This window comes from Capricornis sumatraensis, chromosome 6, assembly GCF_032405125.1.
Source record: "Capricornis sumatraensis isolate serow.1 chromosome 6, serow.2, whole genome shotgun sequence".
NCBI lineage: Eukaryota > Metazoa > Chordata > Mammalia > Artiodactyla > Bovidae > Capricornis > Capricornis sumatraensis.
The window spans coordinates 31,133,917-31,150,309 of record NC_091074.1 but is presented as its reverse complement, the minus strand read 5'-3'; the positions used below and the strand labels follow the sequence as shown (position 1 = coordinate 31,150,309).

Here is a 16,393-nt window from a genome sequence, read left to right as displayed (position 1 = left end):
TGCTATTCTTTGGAACTCTGGATTCAGATGAGTATATCTTTCCTTGTCTCCTTTGCCTTTCGCTTCTCTTCTTTTCATAGCTATTTGTAAGGTCTCCTCAGACAACCATTTTGTCTTTTTGCATTTCTTTTTCTTGGGGATGTTGTTGATCCCTGTCTCCTGTACAATGTCACGAACCTCCATTCATCGTTCTTCAGGCACTCTGTCTATCAGATCTAATCCCTTGAATCTATTTCTCACTTTTACTGTATAATCATAAGGGGTTTGATTTAGGCCATACCAGAATGATCTAGTGTTTTTCCTTACTTTCTTCAAGTTCAGTCTGAATTTGGCAATAACAGTCTTGTTTTGCTGTCTGTATAGAGCTTCTCCATCTTTGACTGCAAAGAATGTAATCAATCTGATTTCGCTATTGACCATTTGGTGATGTCCATGTGTAGACTCTTCTGTGTTTTTGGAAGAGTGGGTTTGCTATGAGCAGTGAGTTCTCTTGGCAAAACTCAATTAGCCTTTGCCCTGCTTCCTTCTGGACTCCAAGGCCAAATTTGCCTATTATTCCAGGTGTTTCTTGACTTCCTACTTTTGCATTCCAGTCCCATATAATGAAAAGGACATCTTTTGGGGGTGTTAGTTCTAGAAGGTCTTGTAGGTCTTTCCTCATTAGAACCATTCAACTTCAGCTTCTTCAGCAATACTGGTTGGGGCACAGACTTGGATTACTGTGATATTGAATGGTTTTCCCTGAAATGAACAGAGGTCATTCATCATTTTGGGGATTGCATCCAAGTACTGCATCTCAGACTCTTTTGTTGGCTATGATGGCTATTCCATTTCTTCTAAGGGATTCTTGCTCACAATAGTAGATATAATGGTCATCTGAGTCAAATTCACCCATTCCAGTCATTTTTAGTTCACTGATTCCTAAAATGTCAATCTTCCCTCTTGCCATCTCTTGTTTGACCACTTCCAATTTGCTCATCCTCTTCCAACAGATGAGGTTATGAGTCATAGAGGGGGAATGAAATTAACCAATTTGCTTAACTTCACGTATCGGTAAAAGTCAGTAAATTTCAGCATCTTGACAATTAAAATATTTTCTCTTAATTCCTGAGATTTCCTGCCAACTTGTTCAAGAAGAAATCTTTTGGTTCCATGTTCTAAATTACTTTTCTTTTCTTTTCTTATTATCCGTGATAGGCCAAGAAGATTTTTTAAAATTTAGTCTGCGCAGGGATAAATATTCTTAGAACAGGAAATCACAGCTCCCCAGTCCTTGGTCCTGGTGCTGGCCACCCTCTGACTCAGCCCCAGGGCATCCCGGACACCTTCCAGAGGTCCCATCACCACTGCCAGATTCCCCTGTCTCTGAGCTGTCGCTGGATCACACCAGAAAGGATCCGAATCTGTAAAATCGACTCTAACTCGCTGACTCCCCATGTGATACCCCTCAGTAAGTGGAATCCTTCCTGGAAAATAAAGCACAAAACTCTAGGGAAGGCTCAGAAAATGCAAGGTTCCATGCTTCCAACCAGAGAACACTGTTGCTGGCATGGCTATGACAAGGTTCCCTGTAAAAAAGAAAGGTTTTTCCCCCTGACAGTAAGTCAGTACAAGAGGCTCACTGAGGATGCTATACCCTGGTTGTCTGCAGAGCCCAGAACTGGAAACTGTCCCAAGTGGGCATTTCCCAAAGGAACCCAAGAAAAAGACCTTCTCCCTCCTGCAGCTGCCTGGAGAAGCTTACCATTCAGGGTTCAATGGAAGGAAATTTTACTGTTATTTTTGAGCCACTAAATCCTGTCCGATTCTTTGCGACCCCATGGACTGCAGCACACCAGGATTCCCTGTCCTTCATTATCTCCTGGAGTTTGCTCAAATTCATAGCCATTGAGTTGGTGATGCCATCCAACCATCTCATCCTCTGTCACCCCCTTCTCCTCCTGCCCTCAATCTTCCCCAGCATCAGGGTCTTTTCCAATGAGTTGGCTCTGTACATCAGATGGCCAAAGTATAGGGCTTCCCTGATAGCTCAAATGGTAAAGAATGTACCTGCAATGCGGGAGACCCGAGTTTGATCCCTGGGTCGGGAAGACCCCTGGAGAAGGGAATGGCAACCTACTCCAGTATTCTTGCCTGGAGAATTCTATGGACAGAAGAGCAACTGGCTGGCTAGAGTCCATGTGGTCGCCAAGATCAGACACGACTGAGCAACTAACATTTATTGGAGTTTCAGCTTCAGTGTCAGTCCTTCCAAAAATATTCAGGTTTGATTTCGTGACTGGTTTCATCTCCTTGCTGACCAAAGGACTCTTAAGAGTCTTCTAAGGCAACACAATTTGAAAGTGAAATTCTACTGTGCTCAGCTTTCTTTGTGGTCCAACTCTCACAAGATCATTGGAAATACCATGGCTTTGACTATACAGACCTTTGTCCTCAAAGTGATGCCTATTCTTTTTAATATGCTGTCTAGTTCTGTCATAGCTTTTCTTCCAAGGAGCAAGTGTCTTTCAATTTTGTAGCTGAAGTCACTGCCCACAGTGATTTTGGAGACAAAGAAAAGAAAATTTGTCAATTTCTACTTTTTCCCCATCTATTTGCCATCGATGTCATAAGCTTAGGTTTTTAAATGTTGAGTGTTATGCCAGTCTATCAGTCTCCAGTTTCACCGCATCAAGAGGCTCTTTAGTTCCTCTTCACGTTCTTCCACTGGCGAGATATCATGGTATTTTATTACTTATCCCTATCAAAGTTGTTAAGAATATGCATAAAAGCATGTCAAGAGCTAAAGAGAAAGAAATGTTGATAAAACAGAGATGAATATTGAGTAGCCAGGGAATTAAAAATTGGTTTCTGATATGAAGGAAAGTTAAAAGTACCTCAAGATAAAGAATAAGAAAATAATTTAAGATTTTCAATGATTTTGAGTTTTGAAAGATTTTTAAGTCTATCTATACTGTGGTATTATCATACATTTTTAAATGAATTTCATGTGAATATGTAATTTGGTACATTAGCAAATTTGGTACATTATAAGTAAACATCCTCCATTAAAAGTCATTCTTCAAACTCATTCATAAAGTTAAATAAAATTCAACAGCTTTTACATTTAATGTACACCTTTCATTTTATGGCATTGTTAACCCTAGGGTGAATACAACAAGGAGTTTTGCGTTTTCTTTTCTTATGTATAAAGATATGCATGGAGTACAAAGATGGATCCACAGCATAACTGTGCTGTTAAAATTTCATGGTGGGGTAATTAGGAAAAAAATATCTCAGAAGACTGTCAATAGGGAAGGGGAGGCAATAATGAAAAACAGTTTGAGAAATGCTGTCCTAACCCATCTGAAGAGTGCAAATTGAAAAGCAAAACCAAAAGTAGAAAGTAAGAGGGAACTTTCAGAAAATGGAAACCATGGGCTCCTATTTAAGCCCCAGGCCTGAAGGAAGGTCTTCAGAGAACCTAGAGAGTAGGTTCACAGAGTCACCCACCGCCCCAGGCCAGAAGCATCTGCAAGGTCCCCGATGGCCCCAGCCTGGTCCTTACTCCTGGCCCTGCTGCTGCTCAGCTGCAATGCCATCTGCTCTCTGGGCTGCCACCTGCCTCACCCCCACAGCCTGGCCAACAGGAGGGTCCTGATGCTCCTGCAACAACTGAGGAGGGTCTCCCCTTCCTCCTGTCTGCAGGAGAGAAATGACTTCATATTCCCCCAGGAGGCGCTGGGTGGCAGCCAGTTGCAGAAGGCTCAAGCCATCTCTGTGCTCCACGAGGTGACCCAGCACACCTTCCAGCTCTTCAGCACAGAGGGCTCGGCCACTGTGTGGGACCAGAGCCTCCTGGACAAGCTCCACATTGCTCTGGATCAGCAGCTCACTGACCTGCAAGCCTGTCTCAGGCAGGAGGAGGGGCTGCGAGGGGCTCCCCTGCTCAAGGAGGACTCCAGCCTGGCTGTGAGGAAATACTTCCACAGAGTCACTCTCTATCTGCAAGAGAAGGGACACAGCCCTTGTGCCTGGGAGGTTGTCAGAGCAGAAGTCATGAGAGCCTTCTCTTCCTCAACAAACCTGCAGGAGAGATTCAGGAGCAAGGACTGACACACACCTGGTTCAACACGGAAATGATTCTCATGGACCAACAGACCACACTTCCTCCTGCGCTGCCATGTCAAGGACTCTCATTTCTGCTGTCATCATGGCCTGAATTGATTCAGTTTGTCAAAGGTTTTCAGGAAGATTAAAGGATAACATGTTCTACTCTACAGGAACTACTCCTTCACAGATACTCAAGCTGATCTATCTGCTTATTTATCTACATGGACATTTATCTACTTTAATATTTATTTATCTATTTATATTTACTTAAATTATTTTGTTCATATAATATTATGTATGTATACTTAAGGGAAAATACATATTTTGTATTTAGTCAGCTTATAATTTTTCTTATTCATTAAATTTTTTACTATTAAAAAACATCCTTTGCTTTTTTCTTTAAAAAAGAAACACCAAGCTAAATTGCACAACTTGATTAAAGAATTTATTTTACAAGTCCTTGACCCATTTTTTTTATATGCAGATTAGAATGAAGAATACACTTCCTTTAGCCGTGTTGCCTGTTGCCCTCAAGACCTAGATATAAACATAACTAATTCAATCATTTTTGTAACTTTTTTTTTAAAGGAAATTATATCAAGTCAATAATCAGTTAATTCATATTAAAATGTTAACTATTTTAAAAATAGTACTAATTAGTAGCAGAAATGAATATCAGTTAGGTTGAGTTCTACAATAAAAGGGAGAAAATTGGAATACTGCCAGTAGAATATGGACCAAGCTGTGGAGGATATAAAAAGTTAACTACTATAGGTAATTAGTAAACAAATCAGTGCAAATGTCCTTTGGATATTGGAGATGGCAATTTACAAGCAATTCCATTAAATATAAAGCATGGAACAGAAAAACTGATCAAATCGGAAGAGTATAAAATGAGAAAAGGACTTAAAATTGAGCCCTATGACCTCAACCTTAAAAGGGAGGGAACACCACAAAGGATTCTTGTCAACTGAAAAAATACTGGCAACATGACTGCCTGGAGTTCAGTTTTTTGGGTGGACTTACTGAGGATTCTAGCCAAGAGGAGAGAGTCTACGCAGCTCTGAGGAACTGCTTCAAGGTTTTAGAGGGGTCAGTATATAAATGTGATTGTGGTAAAGGGGTTACACGCCATCACTTGGTAGAAGGTGGCTGAGAGTCAGCAGGAACAGGCATCTCCATGAATGATTGTAGTGCTCTTCTACCTATGAGAAGTTGCAAAAACGGTTCATAACTTTTTCTCAGGAAAATTATCTAACTCTCTGCTGGTCTGTTGCGTTAGTTTCCCAGAGCACAGAGTGCCTCTTTCCTGATCTCCGCCCTGAACTTCTATCAGAGCCTGCTGGAGGCCAGGGAACACAGTGGGTATAGAACACAATGGGTATGGAACAAGATGCCAAGTGACGTTTTAGCTGTCATCTTAAAGGAGAAAAGTCAGGGTTCATGTGGCTGGAAATTGATGCTCTTCCTTTGTTCTTAAACTCATGAGAAAAGTCAAGAATTTAAAATACAAAGATCCCAGGGGTCAGCTCTTATAGGGTTAATAAAGTGATTTTTACTATATCTCATTGAAGAAATCACTCATAAAATCTTAGATTTACCGCCTCATGGCTTGTGGGACATCATTTTTCATACCAGGGACTGAATCCAGGTCACAGTGTGAAAGGGCCAGATCCTCACCTGTAGCAAAGTCCCTCATTTATTTTTTTTTCAAATAGCAGAAAAATCTATTCCCTTCTAACTACTCAACAGCAATTTTGTCTGTTTTGATTAGACCTTAAAGAGATTTCTCTAGACCAAAGACCACCTCCCTTACTGCCCCACAAAGCCATTTAGCATTTGCAGGGGATTAAGGGCTTTTGTCATCTCATTCTCCTCCTTCAACTTATTTTGTTGGTTTCCCAGTATCATGTTCATGTGAACCCTTCACTCTTTTTAATGGGCTTGTTCAGACAAATCATTGTAAAGCTCCTTAGGTGTACCTTTGTATTTGGTACAGTGGGAATAGTTCAATGCTCCAGATTGATATTTCTCTCCAGTTGTATAAATGGTGTGATCCAAACAGGGTTAATGAGAGAACTGAGTTAATATTTTAAAGAGCTTAAAATGGCGAGTCCATCAGGGGCAAACAAACTTCAGTTATTACTTTTTAATATTATGATTACGATTACCCAAATTAACATAATGATCTTTGGAATTATCTGATTCCCTTTTATTTAATTCTAGCTTTCACAAAGCATCTTCTCACTGTTGAGCGGATCTATCACCAGGACAGATGCTCAGCAAGGCTGGTCCCCACGATTCTGCCAGAGAGGGTTAGTGTTCACCAGCTGAGGCTCTGCTTCCCAGTTCCTTGTGAGCTGATGGCTGTGACTTCTTCCTTCTCTCCTGAAACTGATCTTACATGGATTAAATGAAAGAAAAATGAGGCCACTGATCTTGCAAAGCAAAGGGCAGTCAACGGACCCAGAACTTTTCCTGCATTGAGTTTCTGGCAGACCCAGCCCTGTCCCAGCCTTTCTGCTGTTCATACAGGCCTCATCCTTCCCCTCTGCCTCAGCATGTCCCCCGCTGTGCTGCACTGAAGTTTGCTAACTCAGAATACGTCACTGTGTCAGGGGAAAGCCACTTCCCTTTTTTCATATTCATGACATTCAGATTGACATTTGTTTTCTTTTGGTCTACATTTGTTTTCTCATCTTGAATTTTACTTTCTAGGAAAGGTGCAAAGAAAAACAAGAAAATCTAAAGTCTTGAAAATGAGAGTACAGCCCCTCTGGCTTTCTTTACTTCCTTTTATTCTTCTCACCTCATCATGAATTAGGACTAGAGCAGGCGCAGTGAGACTCGTCTTGCCCAGTATGTCAATATAAATTAAAACAACTTCAACTGAAGAATCACCCACAAGCAAAGAAAGAAGGCTATTTCCCCTGACTGAGTAGCGTGAGTCTCACTGCCCTGCATTCTCAGAGGAAGACAGAGACACAGGAACAAAGGAGCCCAGTGGAATCAACTGACTGAAGGAGCAACTGAAGCTCACCGGGTTCTGTGACATAAACTTCTGATGAGAGACAGCAACACCACTGAATCTCATTCCTCCAACTCAGAAACTCTGAACATCACATGTGTTCAAAAAATTAAGAGAGTAGAATGATAAAATCTATCCTTGGTAAAATAAAAATTTTCTCTCTACTAAAGGTAAAATAATGGCAGTTGGATAATTCCTCTGTCTACTTGCAGAAATGCACCGTACTCTCAGCATGTGGGCAATACTGACACTTAGGACACTTGGGGATATGGGCCAGGAGAAGAGGGGTCACCACTGGGAACTCGAGTCCTTCACACAAACGTTCCAGAGGAGAAGGTGGGGGTTTAGGAAGACCATCTATTTTCCCAACAAGTAAACAAGCCCTCCACAGAAAGGAGATTTTTCGCATCCTCAGGCTGTGGTGAGCCTGTCTGCAGGGAGGGAGTCCAACAGGTGAGCAAGGGGACTCTGTCACCCAGAGGACAGGGGGTGGCGCCATGTGATCTCTCCCTGTGAGTGAGGTGCTGCTGGGGAAACACAATCATCCTGGAATTAGTCTCCTCACCCATGTTCCCTGAGAAGAACCAGGATTCTGGTGGGGGTATTGGCCCAGCCAGTGAAGGACAATAGGTCTCCAGTATGAAAATGGTAGAAAGAAAGCGTGATTTCTGCAATAGTCCTGACTCCATGGTTCCCTGAAGCACAACCACATGGACCTGCAGGAACGTGTTCTAGAAGGAAGAGAAACATAGGGGAAGCTCATGGACTCATAATATTCAGAATCTTCTCTAAATCAAACACTAAAGACAAACATCATTTATTTCAAAGAGCTTAATTGCCAGTGAACTGGTAAATACTTTATAAATACAGAAATACAGAGCTGAGGGAGCCTGGTTTCCTGTGTAAAGTAAGAGGGAAAAGTGGAGCCTAAGATCAGGGCTGCAGATGTGTTTATGGACAAGAGGAGAGCAACATTTACGCATGAGAGACAAAAAGCAATAATGTGTGTAATTACACACATACGTCACTCCTGAGTTAAGAAAAAGACCTTTCTCATTTGATTGATAAATATCCATTTGGATGGGCACATAGGAAGTTATTGGGAAATACACAAAATTAATAGTTTAGATTGATGACATTTTCTTTGATCATATTGTGAACACATAAATGAAAATCAAAAAAGGAACTAAAAGTGTAGAGAAATGACTAGAAAATGAAAATTACCATGTTCCCTATTTAATGGCCTCACTTAGAAAGCATGGCATCAGAGAACCTACCTCAAGGTTCCCCCAGACGCCGTCTCAGCCAGCCCAGCAGCAGCCGCATCTTCCCCATGGCCTTCGTGCTCTCTCTACTCATGGCCCTGGTGCTGGTCAGCTACGGCCCGGGAGGATCCCTGGGCTGTGACCTGTCTCAGAACCACGTGCTGGTTGGCAGGAAGAACCTCAGGCTCCTGGGCCAAATGAGGAGAATCTCCCCTCGCTTCTGTCTGCAGGACAGAAAAGACTTCGCTTTCCCCCAGGAGATGGTGGAGGGCGGCCAGCTCCAGGAGGCCCAGGCCATCTCTGTGCTCCACGAGATGCTCCAGCAGAGCTTCAACCTCTTCCACACAGAGCGCTCCTCTGCTGCCTGGGACACCACCCTCCTGGAGCAGCTCCGCACTGGACTCCATCAGCAGCTGGACGACCTGGACGCCTGCCTGGGGCAGGTGATGGGAGAGGAAGACTCTGCCCTGGGAAGGACGGGCCCCACCCTGGCCGTGAAGAGGTACTTCCAGGGCATCCGTGTCTACCTGCAAGAGAAGGGATACAGCGACTGCGCCTGGGAAATCCTCAGAGTGGAGATGATGAAAGCCCTCTCATCGTCAACCAGCTTGCAAGAAAGGTTAAGAAAGATGGGTGGAGATCTGAACTCACCTTGAAATGACTCTCACTCACTAAGATGTCACATCAGCCTTGCACACTCACCTGTGGTCATTTCAGAAGTTTCTGATTTCTGCTTTAGCCACAAAATTTACTGAATTACTTAAGCATATATTTTGTAGTATTAAGCAAGGATGTTAAAAACTCAGCTCTAGGGTCATCAGTCCTTAAGTGATTATTCCCCTGATTTATTTATTATTTATTTATACTTGTCATATTTATATTTTCATATAAGGATATTTGCCTTCACATTGTATTAAGATTTAGGAAATATGTTCAGCTTTCCATTTCATTAAATATGATGTTTTATTTATTAAATTCTTATCAAACTCTTTAGTTTTCTTTTTGTGTGTGTGAGATCAAATTTATTCTGCTCTCTTTTAGTGGATGGCATTTCCAAACATATTTTTACTGAATGATTGAATAAACCCAAAAATGAACTAATCCAGCAATGAGTATTTAAGTAGAAAATCCTGTGTTTTGATGAAAGAAATCTCCACAGGTGAAGATCTCCACTGCCTCACTGGAAACATATTTGTGAAGTGGTCTTTGTGTAGAAATCCAGACACTGAGTCTGTTTATTCTTAACAACTAAATTCAATCTTCAGTATTCTAAACAAAAGTGAGTCACTGATGGTAACACTTATCTACTCATTCATTCATTCAGTTCATGTCACATGTATTGAGTATCAAAGTGGCAGATGGTGGAATTGCCTTTAAGAAACACTGGTAAATAAATCTAACTCAGTATCTTCTATGTGGAAACTTTCAGTCTCATAGAGAACGATACATAAAAATAATGTATTTTTTAAAAATTTCAATTATATTAAAAAATCCAGAAGGAAGTAATGGAAAACTAGGTTCTCACATCAGAAGATACTTGCAGGTAATTTTTACAGGTAATGTTCAGGGGAAAAAAGAGGGATACCTCTGCTATGGTACCTGCTGCTGCTGCTAAGTCGCTTCAGTCATGTCCGACTCTGTATGACCCCAGAGACGGCAGCCCACCTGGCTCCGTCGTCCCTGGGATTCTCCAGGCAAGAACACTGGAGTGGCTTGCCATTTCCATCTCCAAATCATGAAAGTGAAAAGTGAAAATGAAGTCATTCAGTCGTGTCAGACCCTCAGCGACACCATGGACTGCAGCATTCCGGGCTCCTCCATCCATTAGATTTTCCAGGCACGAGTACTGGAGCGGGTGCCATTGCCTTCTCCAACCATCATGCTAAGCACATTCAAAATTAACATGTTTTTATTTTCTTAAATAAACTGTCAATTTATTTTCACTAGTCTTTTAGAACCTCTTGTCTGTTTATCAGTTCAGTTCAGTCCAGTCGCTCAGTTGTGTCTAGCTCTTTGCGACCCCATGAATCGCAGCACGCCAGGCCTCCCTGTCCATCACCAACTCCCGGAGTTCACTCAGATTCACGTCCATCGAGTCAGTGATGCCATCCAGCCATCTCATCCTCTGTCGTCCCCTTCTCCTCCTGCCCCCAATCCCTCCCAGCATCAGAGTTTTTCCAATGAGTCAACTCTTTGCATGAGGTGGCCAAAGTATTGGAGTTTCAGCTTTACCATCATTCCTTCCAAAGAAATCCCAGGGCTGACCTCCTTCAGAATGGGCTGGTTGGATCTCCTTGCAGTCCAAGGGACTCTCAAGAGTCTTCTCCAACACCACAGTTCAAAAGTACCAATTCTTCGGCACTCAGCTTTCTTCACAGTCCAACTCTCTCATCCATACATGACCACGGGAAAAACCACAGCCTTGACTAGACGGACCTTTGTTGGCAAAGTAATGTCTCTGCTTTTGAATATGCTATCTAGGTTGGTCATAACTTCTCTTCCAAGGAGTAAGCAGCTTTTAATTTCATGGCTGCAGTCACCATATGCAGTGATTTTGGAGCCCCAAAAAATAGTCTGACACTGTTTCCACTGTTTCCCCATCTATTTCCCATGAAGTGATGGGACCAGATGCCATGATCTTCGTTTTATGAATGCCCAGTTTTAAGCCAACTTTTCCACTCTCCTCTTTCACTTTCATCAAGAGGCTCTTTAGTTCCTTTTCACTTTCTGCCATAAAGGTGGTATCATCTGCATATCTGAGGTTATTGATATTTCTCCCCACAATCTTGATTCCAGCTTGTGTTTCTTCCAGTCCAGCGTTTCTCATGATGTACTCTGCACATAAGTTAAATAAGCAGGGTGACAATATACAACCTTGACATACTTCTTTTCCTATTTGGAACCAGTCTGTTGTTCCATGTCCAGTTCTAACTGTTGCTTCCTGACCTGCATACAGATACTTGAACATAAATTCATGTGCATACCTATTCTCATCATGTCTCCTATGAACACTTACTCTATTGGCTAAAAGCAAGAGCCCCAATAAGAACTAGAAGGGAACAGTAAAATCGGTTAAAATTACTTTTAAAAATGTATTTATTTATCTTTGGCTGTGCCATGCAGGTTGTGGGATTTTAGCTTCATGACTAGGGACTGAACCCAGGCCCACAGCAGTGGAAGTCCTAACAACTGGACCACCAGTTCAGTTCAGTTCAGTTGCTCAGTCATGTCTGACTCTTTGCAATCCCATGAATCGCAGCATGCCAGGCCTCCCTGTCCATCACCAACTCCCGGAGTTCTCTCAAACTCATGTCCATCAAGTCAGTGATGCCATCCAGCAATCTAATCCTGTGTCATCCCCTACTCCTCCTGTCCCCAATCCCTCCCAGCATCAGGGTCTTCTCCAATGAGTCAACTCTTTGAAACAGGTGGCCAAAGTATTGGAGTTTCAGTTTCAACATCAGGCCTTCTAATGAACACCCAGGACTGATCTCCTTTAGGATGGACTGGTTGGATCTCCTTGCAGTCCAAGGGACTCTCAAGAGTCTTCTCCAACACCACAGTTCAAAAGTACCAATTCTTCAGCACTCAGCTTTCTTCACAGTCCAACTCTCTCATCCATACATGACCACGGGAAAAACCACAGCCTTGACTAGACGGACCTTTGTTGGCAAAGTAATGTCTCTGCTTTTGAATATGCTGTCTAGGTTGGTCATAACTTTCCTTCCAAGGAGTAAGCCTCTTTTAATTTCATGGCTGCAATCACCATCTGCAGTGATTTTGGACCACCAGGGAACTCTGCCAATAGGTTAATTTTTGCAGTTTTAATTTTGCAATTTTTCATTCAAAACTTAAGAGAAACTCTAAATTGCTTTCAAAAGTATACTGGGTTTAAATCAATGGCAATGGAGAATTGAAAGGAGTATGACAAGTGTCCAAAAAAAATATGTAAAAGGGCTTCCCTGGTGGTCCAGTGGTTAAGAATCTGCCTTGTAATGCAAGGGACACCGGTTTGATCCCTGGTCCAAGAAGATCTCATATGCCTCAGAGCCACTAAGCACGTAAGCCACAACTACTGAGCCTGTGTCTAGAGTCTGGGAGTCGCAACCACTCAGCCCATGAGCCGCAACTACTGAAGCCTGAGCACCTGGAGCCCCTGCTCCTCAATTAGAGAAGCTGCTGCAATGAGAAGCCCAAGCACCACAACTAGAGAAAGCCCGCACAGCAACAGAGACCAAGCACAGCCAGATAAATACTAAAACAAATTAATTCAGTAGCTTTAAGAAAACGTAAAAGCAATATTAACAGTAAAGCAGAAATCAATGCACTTAAGACCCAAACATACAGCACTCAAGATAATAAATACAAGCTACTTATGAATGAAAACATCTGTTGATTGCTTTAAACATAAACCCCACTATTACCTTGAAGAGGAAGAAAAGCCGAAATTCAAATAATACTAAATACTTATTAATACTAAAACTACAACAACAAAAAAGATGGGCAAATACAGAGAAAGAAAATATAATGAAGGATGTAATTAGAGGTGGCAATGTTAACGTCAATGAGATCTTGATAAATAATTAATATCAATATTAATGTCATTAACATCCAGGACAATTCAATAAAAACATGTTTCATTTCAGAAACAAGGTCAATATACATGGAAATACAGTTGGATCTATAATTAAAGTTTAAGAGCATGGAACTAAATTTCAAATATTATAGGAGATTTAGTGGGAAAAATGCAGCAATATGTAGTAATGCAAACAGAAACATGGTAGCACTGAAATTTAGTCCAGTGCTGTAAGTTGGTAAAAAAAATACAGAAAAATAATAGAGAAAAGAAGGCTTGAAATATGATGTAAAAGACTGTAAACCAGAGGTTTATATACAGGGCCACTATCACCTAGACTAGGAAATATGACTTCTATCAAACATTTATAAATCACCCATGAAAGTTATCATATATTAGACTACCCAGAAAAGACCTATAATTCCTCCAGAGCAAACATATTATAAGTTGCATGCTCACATCACAATGCCTGCAATTAATATTAAAACAGGTGGCGCTAGTGGTAAAGAACCTGCCTACCAATGCAGACAGACATAAAAGACCTGGATTCCATCCCTAGGTCGGGAAGATCCCCTGGAGGAGGGCACAGCAACCCACTCCAGTATTCTTGCCTGGAGAATCCCTTGGACAAAGGAGCCTGGCAGTCAATAGGGTCGCAAAGAGTCAGACACAACTGAAGCAACGTAGCACAAAAGCAATCATTTAGAGATTTTAAATTATGGTCTAGTCAGAATTGAAAAATGAAACGAGAAATTTAGTAAGTAATGGAAATTCAATCACTATTCTTCAAATTTGCAGAAGCAAAGTTGCAAATTCACAGCCTTGAGTGTGTGCATGCTAAGTTTCTTCAGCTGTGTCTGACTCTTTTGCGATCCCATGGACTATAGTCTGCCAGTCTAGCTAGTCCTTGACACTAGCACCATCTGGGAAGCCCAAATTGGCAGCTTTAGGAAACATGAATTGAAAATAGATTCGCCTCACTCATTAAAGGGCTTCCCAGGTGACTCATTAGTAAAAAACTAGCCTGACAACACAGGAGATACAGGACATGCCAGTTCCATCCCTGGGTCGGGAAAATCCCCTGGAGGAGGAAATGGCAACCTATTTCAGTATTCTTGCCTGGACAATTCCATGGACAGGGGAGCCTGGCAAACTACAGTCCATGGGGTTGCAAAGAGTAGGACACTACTGAGCAACTGAGCAGGCATGCACACACTTGTTCAAGTCAGTAAGAGAATTCAAAAAACAGTAAAAGAAATAGGAAAAGGTAACATTCATTAAACTTTCCCTCTGCACCTGGGACTGTGCTAAAGACTTTACAGGAAGTATTTCTATCTTCTGAATGACCCTCCCAAGCCATTAAACAATAACTGGTTCTCTTCAGTGTGTCCTTTGATACCCTCATTTACTGAGTACCTACTATGTGCAAGAACAACAGACCATAGGTGCTATGAAGTAGCAGAAATGTGATTCAATTACAGTCAGAATTTTCCCAAATCTATACACATTCCAGTGTGACAGAATTCAAAATCAGATTAATAAACTAATTCATCATGATTAAAAGCAGGAGAATTCCAGAAAAAATCTTTTTCTGCTTTATTGACTGTTGCAAAGACTTTGACTGTGTGGATCACAATAAACTGGAAAATCTGAAAGAGATGGGAATACCAGACCACCTGAAATGCCTCCTGGGAAATCTGTATGCAGGTCAAGAAGCAACAGTTAGAACTGGACATGGAACAACAGACTGGTTCCAAACAGGAAAAGGAGTACATCATGCTGTATATTGTCACCCTGCTTATTTAACTTCTATGCAGAGTACACCATGAGAAATGCAGGGCTGGAAGAAGCACAAGCTGGAATCAAGATTGCTAGGAGAAATATCAATAACCTCAGATATGCAGATGACACCACCCTTATGGCAGAAAATGAAGAACTAAAGAGCCTCTTGATGAAAGTGAAAGAGGAGAGTGAAAAAGTTGGCTTAAAACTCAACATTCAGAAAACGAAGATCATGGCATCCGGTCCCATCATTTCATGGCAAATAGATGGGGAAACTGTGGAAAGAGTGTCAGACTTTATTTTGGGGGGCTGCAAAATCACTGCAGATGGTGATTGCAGCCATGAAATTAAAAGACGCTTACTCCTTGGAAGGAAAGTTATGACCAACCTAGACAGCATATTCAAAACCAGAGATATTACTTTGCCAACAAAAGTCTGTCTAGTCAAGGCTATCATTTTTCCAGTGGTCATGTATGGATGTGAGAGTTGGACTGTGAAGAAAGCTGAGTGCTGAAGAATTAATGCTTTTGAACTGTGGTGTTGGAGAAGACACTTGAGAGTCCCTTGGACTGCAAGGAGATCCAACCAGTCCATCCTAAAGGAGACCAATCCTGGCTGTTCACTGGAGCACTGATGCTGAGGTTGAAACTCCAATACTTTGGCCACCTGATGCAAAGAGTTGACTCATTGGAAAAGACCCTGATGCTGGGTGGGATTGGGGGCAGGAGGAGAAGGGGATGACAGAGGATGAGATGGCTGGATGGCATCACCAACTCGATGCACATGAGTTTGGGTGAACTCCGGGAGTTGGTGATGGACAGGGAGGCCTGGCATGCTGCGATTCATGGGGTCGCAAAGAGTCAGACACGACTGAGTAACTGAACTGAACTAATCTGGATCTTACTTCCTGATAAGAGCAACTTTGCAGGAAACTTTGCTAGGCTTCTTTTAAAAGGTCTTCTTTCTCCTGCCTCTAGATACCCTCTTGGACGAGCTAATTAGGAGTGAAAGATACCTGAGCTTTATATGCATGGATCTCGCATTTGGCTCTGCTGCAGAATTTATAATTTTTCAAATTTGGTTTCATTTACCCTCTTCAATTGATAAAATTTCTGAGCACTTACTCTGTGCCAATCATTATGCTGAACTCAGGCTATATCAAGATGATTAAACCTCCAATGTTACCCTCAAGAAGAGTAAAGTATAGCCACAACTCCTGTCCAGGTGTTCAAGTGGTTAGAATGACTTGCTGCTTTTGGGGCACCTCTTTGTCTTAGCCAGTACCATTGTCCTAGCTGTGTCCATGCAATGGTTGTTGCTGTCTTTCAGTCACTAAGTCGTGTCCGACTCCTTGGGATCCCATGGACTGCAGTCTGCCAGGCTCCTCTGTCCATAGGCTTCTCCCAGCAACAGTACTGGAGTGGATTGTCATTTCCTTCTCCAGGGGATCTTTCCAATGGTTAAGCAGCCATTTTTTTATTTGATACATTTATATAATTTTCATATTGTTACCTCTTGCTTGGTATTTGTAGTTTCAATTTGTAAAAGTGGTCCTAAGAATCCTGCAATCTTTTCTATTTCCACTTTGAGGTTTGTTGACCCAAAAAGGGAAGAGAAAATGTAAGTGAAAAGAAGAGGTAATATATTTCC

General features: G+C 41.8%; 2 protein-coding genes and 1 pseudogene across 2 annotated transcripts; 2 read left to right on the top strand and 1 right to left on the bottom strand.

Annotated features, from left to right (window-relative positions):
- LOC138080681 (interferon beta-2-like) overlaps positions 1-16,393 on the bottom strand; it is a 96,774-nt pseudogene that overhangs the window by 66,450 nt on the left and 13,931 nt on the right.
- On the top strand, positions 3,526-4,095 carry LOC138080982 (interferon alpha-B-like). The gene has a single exon (XM_068973918.1). The coding sequence runs from the start codon at positions 3,526-3,528 to the stop codon at positions 4,093-4,095; it is 570 nt and encodes a 189-aa protein (XP_068830019.1).
- Positions 8,454-9,041, top strand: LOC138080923 (interferon omega-1-like). Its single transcript, XM_068973811.1, has one exon. The coding sequence runs from the start codon at positions 8,454-8,456 to the stop codon at positions 9,039-9,041; it is 588 nt and encodes a 195-aa protein (XP_068829912.1).